At 58.4% G+C, this 9,432-nt stretch overlaps 1 protein-coding gene across 1 annotated transcript in view; it reads right to left on the bottom strand.

Annotated features, from left to right (window-relative positions):
- Positions 1–9,432, bottom strand: part of LOC106900168 (serine/threonine-protein kinase TAO2-like) — a 16,101-nt gene that overhangs the window by 2,163 nt on the left and 4,506 nt on the right. The window contains exons 3-8 of the mRNA XM_014962160.1: positions 9,179–9,305; positions 9,013–9,104; positions 8,820–8,913; positions 8,584–8,665; positions 8,305–8,466; positions 4,788–5,066 (exon numbers count right to left, since the gene is read on the bottom strand). Coding sequence (XP_014817646.1) covers positions 4,788–5,066; positions 8,305–8,466; positions 8,584–8,665; positions 8,820–8,913; positions 9,013–9,104; positions 9,179–9,305 — 836 coding nt within the window. The remainder of the gene's footprint in view (positions 1–4,787; positions 5,067–8,304; positions 8,467–8,583; positions 8,666–8,819; positions 8,914–9,012; positions 9,105–9,178; positions 9,306–9,432) is intronic.

Raw genomic sequence — 9,432 nt, 5'->3', positions numbered from 1 at the left:
TAGATCTCAATGGGATCTCCCCGTGGTGGATCTCAATGGCGTTTCCTCATGGTGGATCTCAATGGGGGTTCCTTACAGTGGTGGAACCCCATAATGACCTTCCCAGGGTGGTGGAACCCCACAATGACCTTCTCATGGTGGTGGAACCCCATAACGACCTCCCCACGGTGGTGGACCCCCATTATGACCTCCCCAGGGTGGTAGAACCCCATAATGACGTTCTCATGGTGGTAGATCTCAATGGGATCTCCCCGTGGTGGATCTCAATGGGGGATCCTCACAGTGGTGGAACCCCATAAAGACCTTCCCAGGGTGGTGGACCCCCATAATGACCTCCCCGGGGTGGTGGAACCCCATAACGACCTTCTCATGGTGGTGGAACCCCATAAGGACCTCCCTGGGGTGGTGGATCTCAATGGGATCTCTCCGTGGTGGATCTCAATGAGGGTTCCTTACGGTGGTGGAACCCCATAACGACCTTCTCATGGTGGTGGAACCCCATAAAGACCTTCCCAGGACGGTGGACCCCCATAATGACCTTCTCATGGTGGTAGATCTCAATGGGATCTCCCCGTGGTGAACCTCAATGGGGTTTCCTCATGATGGTGGACCCCCATAATGACCTCCCCGGGGTGGTGGAACTCCATAATGACCTTCTCATGGTGGTAGAACCCCATAAAGACCTCCCCACGGCAGCGGATCTCAATGGGATCTCTCCATCGTGGATCTCAATGGGGTTTCCTCACGGTGGTGGAACCCCATAATGACCTTCCCAGGGTGGTGGAACCCCATAACAACCTTCCCAGGGTGGTGGAACCCCCTAACGACCTCCCCAGGGTGGTGGAACCCCATAACGACCTCCCCAGGGTGGTGGAACCCCATAACGACCTCCCCAGGGTGGTAGATCTCAATGGGATCTCCCCGAGGTGGATCTCAATGGGGGTTCCTTACGGTAGTGGAACCCTATAATGACCTCCCCATGGTGGTAGAACCCCATAATGACCTCCCTGGGTTGGTGGATCTCAATGGGATCTCCCAGTAATAGATCTCAATGGGGATTCTTTACGGTGGTGGAACCCCATAATGACCTCCCCGGGGTGGTAGATCTCAATGGGATCTCCCCATGGTGGATCTCAATGGGGCATGAAGACCTTCCCAGGGTCCTCATGGTGGTGGAACCCCATAATGACCTCCCTGGGGTGGTGGAACCCCATAATGACCTTCTCATGGTGGTGGAACCCCATAACAACCTCCTCATGGTGGTGCAACCCCATAATGACCTCCCCAGGGTGGTAGATCTCAACAGGATCTCCCCGTGGTGGATCTCAATGGGGTTCCTCACGGTGGTGGAACCCTATAATGACCTCCCTGGGGTGGTGGAGCCCCATAACGAACTTCTCATGGTGGTGGACCCCCATAATGACCTCCCTGGGGTGGTGGAACCCCATAAGGACCTCCCTGAGGTGGTAGATCTCAATGGGATCTCCCCGTGGTGGATCTCAATGGGGGATCCTCACAGTGGTGGAACCCCATTAAGCCCTTCCTGGGGTGGTGGACCCCCATAATGACCTTCTCATGGTGGTGGACCCCCATAACAACTTCCCCGGGGTGGTGGACCCCCATAATGGCCTCTCCAGGGTGATAGATCTCAATGGGATCTCCCCGTGGTGGATCTCAATGGCGTTTCCTCATGGTGGATCTCAATGGGGGTTCCTTACAGTGGTGGAACCCCATAATGACCTTCCCAGGGTGGTGGAACCCCACAATGACCTTCTCATGGTGGTGGAACCCCATAACGACCTCCCCACGGTGGTGGACCCCCATTATGACCTCCCCAGGGTGGTAGAACCCCATAATGACGTTCTCATGGTGGTAGATCTCAATGGGATCTCCCCGTGGTGGATCTCAATGGGGGATCCTCACAGTGGTGGAACCCCATAAAGACCTTCCCAGGGTGGTGGACCCCCATAATGACCTCCCCGGGGTGGTGGAACCCCATAACGACCTTCTCATGGTGGTGGAACCCCATAAGGACCTCCCTGGGGTGGTGGATCTCAATGGGATCTCTCCGTGGTGGATCTCAATGAGGGTTCCTTACGGTGGTGGAACCCCATAACGACCTTCTCATGGTGGTGGAACCCCATAAAGACCTTCCCAGGACGGTGGACCCCCATAATGACCTTCTCATGGTGGTAGATCTCAATGGGATCTCCCCGTGGTGAACCTCAATGGGGTTTCCTCATGATGGTGGACCCCCATAATGACCTCCCCGGGGTGGTGGAACTCCATAATGACCTTCTCATGGTGGTAGAACCCCATAAAGACCTCCCCACGGCAGCGGATCTCAATGGGATCTCTCCATCGTGGATCTCAATGGGGTTTCCTCACGGTGGTGGAACCCCATAATGACCTTCCCAGGGTGGTGGAACCCCATAACAACCTTCCCAGGGTGGTGGAACCCCCTAACGACCTCCCCAGGGTGGTGGAACCCCATAACGACCTCCCCAGGGTGGTGGAACCCCATAACGACCTCCCCAGGGTGGTAGATCTCAATGGGATCTCCCCGAGGTGGATCTCAATGGGGGTTCCTTACGGTAGTGGAACCCTATAATGACCTCCCCATGGTGGTAGAACCCCATAATGACCTCCCTGGGTTGGTGGATCTCAATGGGATCTCCCAGTAATAGATCTCAATGGGGATTCTTTACGGTGGTGGAACCCCATAATGACCTCCCCGGGGTGGTAGATCTCAATGGGATCTCCCCATGGTGGATCTCAATGGGGCATGAAGACCTTCCCAGGGCGGTGGGCCCCCATTATGACCTCCCTGGGGTGGTGGAACCCCATAACGACCTTCTCATGGTGGTGGATCTCAATGGGATCTCCCCATGGTGAACCTCAATGGGGTTTCCTCATGATGGTGGACCCCCATAATGACCTCCCTGGGGTAGTGGAATCCCATAATGACCTTCTCATGGTGGTAGATCTCAATGGGATCTCCCTGTGGTGGATCTCAATGGGGTTTCCTCATGGGGGTGGAAACCCATAACGAACTTCTCATGGTGGTGGACCCCCATAATGACCTCCCTGGGGTGGTGGAACCCCATAAGGACCTCCCTGGGGTGGTAGATCTCAATGGGATCTCCCCGTGGTGGATCTCAATGGGGGATCCTCACAGTGGTGGAACCCCATTAAGCCCTTCCTGGGGTGGTGGACCCCCATAATGACCTTCTCATGGTGGTGGATCTCAATGGGATCTCCCCGTGGTGGATCTCAATGGGGTTCCTCACAGTGGTGGAACCCCATAAAGACCTTCCCAGGGTGGTGGAACCCCATAACAACCTTCTCATGGTGGTGGACCCCCATAATGACCTCCCCAGGGTGGTAGATCTCAATGGGATCTCCCCGTGGTGGATCTCAATGGGGTTTCCTCACGGTGGTAGAACCCCATAACAACCTCCCCAAGGTGGTGGCCCCCCTTCGGGACCTCCACAAGGTGGTGGGCCCCCATCTTAGAACCTTCTGGAGATGGTAGAACCCCCAGCAGAACCTCTCTATCCTGGTGGCCCCCCATCGGGACGTCCCCACGGAGCTGGCCCCACACCTCAGAACCACCCCCCAAGGTGGACCTTCCCCATCTGGACCTCCCCAGGGTGGTGGCCCTCCATTGGGACATCCCCAAGGTGGTGGCCCCCCATCTGGACCTCCCCAAGGTGGTGGGCCCCCATCTTAGAACCTTCTGGAGATGGTAGAACCCCCAGCAAAACCTCTCTATCATGGTGGCCCCCCATCAGGATGTCCCCACGGTGGTGGCCCCCCATCAGAACCTCCCCATGAAGCTGGCCCCACACCTCAGAACCATCTGGACCCCCATAATGACCTTCTCATGGTGGTGGATCTCAATGGGATCTCCCCGTGGTGGATCTCAATGGGGTTCCTCACAGTGGTGGAACCCCATAAAGACCTTCCCAGGGTGGTGGAACCCCATAACAACCTTCTCATGGTGGTGGACCCCCATAATGACCTCCCCAGGGTGGTAGATCTCAATGGGATCTCCCCGTGGTGGATCTCAATGGGGTTTCCTCACGGTGGTAGAACCCCATAACAACCTCCCCAAGGTGGTGGCCCCCCTTCGGGACCTCCACAAGGTGGTGGGCCCCCATCTTAGAACCTTCTGGAGATGGTAGAACCCCCAGCAGAACCTCTCTATCCTGGTGGCCCCCCATCGGGACGTCCCCACGGAGCTGGCCCCACACCTCAGAACCACCCCCCAAGGTGGACCTTCCCCATCTGGACCTCCCCAGGGTGGTGGCCCTCCATTGGGACATCCCCAAGGTGGTGGCCCCCCATCTGGACCTCCCCAAGGTGGTGGGCCCCCATCTTAGAACCTTCTGGAGATGGTAGAACCCCCAGCAAAACCTCTCTATCATGGTGGCCCCCCATCAGGATGTCCCCACGGTGGTGGCCCCCCATCAGAACCTCCCCATGAAGCTGGCCCCACACCTCAGAACCATCCCCCAAGGTGGTGGCCCCCCATCTGGACCTCCCCAAGGTGGTGGCCCTCCATCGGGAGGTCCCCAGGGTGGTGGCCCCCCATCTTAGAACCTTCTGGAGATGGTAGAACCCCCAGCAGAACCTCTCTATCCTGGTGGCCCCCCATCGGGACGTCCCCACGGAGCTGGCCCCACACCTCAGAACCGCCCCCCAAGGTGGTGGCCCTCCATCGGGACGTCCCCAAGGTGGTGGCCCCCCATCCCTACGTCCCCCCCACCTCGAAGCCAACTCACGGGCAAGCGCTGGACGACGGAGCTGTTGGAGGTGACTGTGTGCTCCCCCTCCTGGAGCATGGCCAACTGGGGACCTTCTTCCTCCTCTTCCTCCTCCTCCTCCTCCTCGTCTTCTTCTTCATCCTCTTCCTCCACCTCCTCCTCTTCCTCCTCCGAAGGGTCGGCCAAGCTGTTGACGCTGCTGCTCTGGCTGGAGGCGCTGATGGACATGCTGGGCACCGAGTGGCTGCTCTCCATGCTCCCCAGCGTCCCCGCCCGCCGCAGGAAGGGCTCCACCTCCTGGGGGGGGGGACAAGGGGGAGGGAGGGGACATCAGGGAGGTGACACGGGGACAAGGGGACCTCAGGTTGGGTGAAAACATGGAGAGGAACCATCAAGATCAAGGAGAACTTGGAAACGTGCCACGGAAATCAACCAGAACCTCGGAGAACTTCCATGGAGGTCAACCAGAACCTGGGAGATGTTCCACTGGGGTCACCTGGAGCCAAAGTGGGACATGGAGATGGGCCATGGAGATCAAGGACAACCTCAGGGAGGTGACACGGGGACAAGGGGACCTCAGGTTGGGTGAGAACATGGAGAGGAACCATCAAGATCAAGGAGAACCTGGAAGAACTTCCATAGAGGTCAACCAGAACATCAATGGACCACGAGGGTCAACCAGGACCTCAGGGAGGTGACACAGGGACAAGGGGACCTCAGGTTGGGTGAGAAGATGGAGAGGAACCATCAAGATCAAGGAGAACATGGAAGAACTTCCATGGAGAACCTGAAGAACTTCCATGGAGGTCAACCAGAACCTGGGAGATGTTCCACTGGGGGCAACTGGAGCCAAGGTGGGACGTGGGGATGGGCCATGGGGGTCAATGAGGACCTCAGGGAGGTGACACGGGGACAAGGGGACCTCAGGTTGGGTGAGAAGATGGAGAGGAACCATGAAGATCGAGGAAGAAGTTCCACGGAAATCAACCAGAACCTCGGAGAACTTCCACGGAGGTCAACCAGAACCTGGGAGATGTTCCACTGGGGTCACCTGGAGCCAAGGTGGGACGTGGGGATGGGCCATGGAGATCAAGGAGGACCTCATGGAGGTGACACGGGGACAAGGATGTGGACAGGAACCATGGAGACCAACCAGAACTTCAGAGATGATCCATGGAGGTCAACCAGAAACTGGGAGAAGTTCCACTGGGGGCAACTGGAGCCAAGGTGGGACGTGGGGATGGACCACGAGGGTCAACCAGGACCTCAGGGAGGTGACACGGGGACAAGGATGTGGACAGGAACCATGGAGACCAACCAGAACTTCAGAGATGATCCATGGAGGTCAACCAGAACCTGGGAGATGTTCCACTGGGGTCACCTGGAGCCAAGGTGGGACGCGGGGATGGACCACGAGGGTCAACCAGGACCTCAGGGAGGTGACACGGGGACAAGGATGTGGACAGGAACCATGGAGACCAACCAGAACTTCAGAGATGATCCATGGAGGTCAACCAGAACCTGGGAGATGTTCCACTGGGGTCACCTAGAGCCAAGGTGGGACGTGGGGATGGGCCATGGAGATCAAGGAGGACCTCATGGAGGTGACACGGGGACAAGGATGTGGACAGGAACCATGGAGACCAACCAGAACTTCAGAGATGATCCATGGAGGTCAACCAGAACCTGGGAGAAGTTCCACTGGGGGCAACTGGAGCCAAGGTGGGACGTGGGGATGGACCACGAGGGTCAACCAGGACCTCAGGGAGGTGACACAGGGACAAGGGGACCTCAGGTTGGGTGAGAAGATGGAGAGGAACCATCAAGATCAAGGAGAACATGGAAGAACTTCCATGGAGAACCTGAAGAACTTCCATGGAGGTCAACCAGAACCTGGGAGATGTTCCACTGGGGGCAACTGGAGCCAAGGTGGGACGTGGAGATGGGCCATGGAGATCCATGAGGACCTCAGGGAGGTGACACGAGGGTGGCCACAGCCCCAGGAGATGACAAAGGACCTCAGGAACATCTCAAGATGGTGGAGAAGACCCCAAGAACCTCAGGAGAACCTTCCGTGAGGTCACCAAGACCCCAGGAGGTGACAAAGGGGACACGGGGACGGGCCACCAGGATGGAGAAGACCCCAGGAGATGACGAGGAGATGCCAAGATGGTGGAGGAGACCCCAGGAGATGACAAAGAACCTCAGGAACCACCCAAGATGGTGGAGAAGACCCCAAGAACCACAGGAGAACCTTCCCTGAGGGTCACCAAGACCCCAAGAGGTGATGAGGAGATCCCAAGATGATGGAGAAGACCCCAGGACATGTCAAGGAACCTCAGGAACATCTCAAGATGGTGGAGAAGACCCCAAGAACCTCAGGAGAACCTTCCCTGAGGGTCACCAAGACCCCAGAAGATGACAGAGGGGACACGAGGACGGGCCACCAGGATGGAGAAGACCCCAGGAACATCCCAAGATGGTGGAGAAGACCCCAAGAACCTCAGGAGAACCTTCTGTGAGGTCACCAAGACCCCAAGAGGTGACAAAGGGGCCACGAGGACGGGCCACCAGGATGGAGAAGACCCCAGGAACATCCCAAGATGGTGGAGAAGACCCCAAGAACCTCAGGAGAACCTTCTGTGAGGTCACCAAGACCCCAAGAGGTGACAAAGGGGCCACGAGGACGGGCCACCAGGATGGAGAAGACCCCAGGAACATCCCAAGATGGTGGAGAAGACCCCAAGAACCTCAGGAGAACCTTCTGTGAGGTCACCAAGACCCCAAGAGGTGACAAAGGGGACACGAGGACGGGCCACCAGGATGGAGAAGACCCCAGGAACATCCCAAGATGGTGGAGAAGACCCCAAGAACCTCAGAAGAACCTTCTGTGAGGGTCACCAAGACCCCAGGAGATGAGAAGGAACCTCAGGAACCTTCCAAGATGGTGGAGAAGACCCCAGGAACCTCAGGAGAACCTTCCCTGAGGGTCACCAAGACCCCAGGAGATGACGAGGAACCTCAGGAACCTCCCAAAATGATGGAGAAGACCCCAAGAACCTCAGGAGAACCTTCTGTGAGGTCACCAAGACCCCAGGAGGTGACAAAGGGGACACGGGGACGGGCCACCAGGATGGAGAAGACCCCAGGAGATGACGAGGAGATGCCAAGATGGTGGAGGAGACCCCAGGAGATGACAAAGAACCTCAGGAACCACCCAAGATGATGGAGAAGACCCCAAGAACCTCAGGAGAACCTTCCCTGAGGGTCACCAAGACCCCAGGAGATGAGAAGGAACCTCAGGAACCTTCCAAGATGGTGGAGAAGACCCCAGGAACATCCCAAGATGATGGAGAAGACCCCAAGAACCTCAGGAGAACCTTCCCTGAGGGTCACCAAGACCCCAGGAGGTGACGAGGAACCTCAGGAACATCTCAAGATGGTGGAGAAGACCCCAAGAACCTCCCCGAGGGTCACCAAAACCCCCCAGAAGATGACCCAAGGGGTTGGTTGGTTGGGGTGGGCCCTTCCTCACCTCCTCTTCCTCGCCGGGATCGGGTCCGTTGGGGGCCTCCTGGAAGAGGATCTTCTTCATCTTGCGGTACTGGAGGTTGTCCAACTCCCGGACGGCGTCTTTGGTGCGTTGGATGAGGTCCAGGACCACCCTCTGGGGCCGCTCTCGCAGGAGGAACCGATGCTGGAGAAAGGGACAACCAAAAAGTTGGGGGGACACTTGGGGGGCAGAGGGGACGTCCCCCCCCCCGCCGAAGGTGGGGACACCCCACGGTGACCCCCACCCTGCCCCCCAACCGACCTTGAGGAGCACCTCGGAGGTGGGACGATCGGGCGGGATCTTCTGAAGACACGAATCCACGAAATTGCGGAAATATTCCGACCTGCCCCCCCCGGGAGGAACCCGCCGCCCCATAACTGAAGGTAGTTATGGAGTCTAGGGGCTCTGCCCCACATCTCTAGGGCGGAGCCGCGCCTCCCGGCAGGAAGGCGGGGGAGGGGGAGAAGGTTGATTGGTGGGAGGAGGACGGAGCTCACCAGTGATTGGCCTGGAGGACGGGGGACTCGTTCTGCGCGATGTGGTACAGGGCGCTCATCGCGTTCATGTTGAACAGGGGGGGCTTCCTCTCCGCTGTGGGGCCGGAAAAACTTAGGGGGCGGCGGCGGCGGCGGCGGCGGCGCCGTGGGGCTCAGCCCCATAAGTAGCTCCACCAACCCCCCAAGTCCTCACCCAACTCGATGCAGGTGATGCCCAAGGACCAGACGTCGGCTTTGCCGTCGTATTGACCCTCGTCCATGGCCAGGATGACTTCGGGGGCCATCCTATGGGGCAGGGAGAGGGGTGAGGGGCGGCTCCCCGCTATGGGGCTGAGCCCCACAAGTGCCCCCCAACTCACCAGTAGGGGGTCCCCACGAAGGAGTTGGCCGGGGCCACGATGGAGGCGGAGCCAAAGTCGCCCAGTTTCACCTGCCCCGGCTCCGTCAGAAGGATGTTGCCGGCCTTGACGTCTCTGTGGGGCAGAGGATCAGTGGGGCAGAGATCAGTGGGGCAGGGAGCAGTGGGGCAGAGGATTTGGGGGATCAGTGGGGCAGGGATTGGGGGAAAGGATCAGGGGGGTGGGATCAGTGGGGCGGGGATGGGTGGGATCAG

This window comes from Calidris pugnax, unplaced genomic scaffold (genome assembly GCF_001431845.1).
Source record: "Calidris pugnax isolate Ruff unplaced genomic scaffold, ASM143184v1 scaffold1371, whole genome shotgun sequence".
NCBI lineage: Eukaryota > Metazoa > Chordata > Aves > Charadriiformes > Scolopacidae > Calidris > Calidris pugnax.
This window is presented reverse-complemented; position numbering and strand designations above follow the sequence as displayed.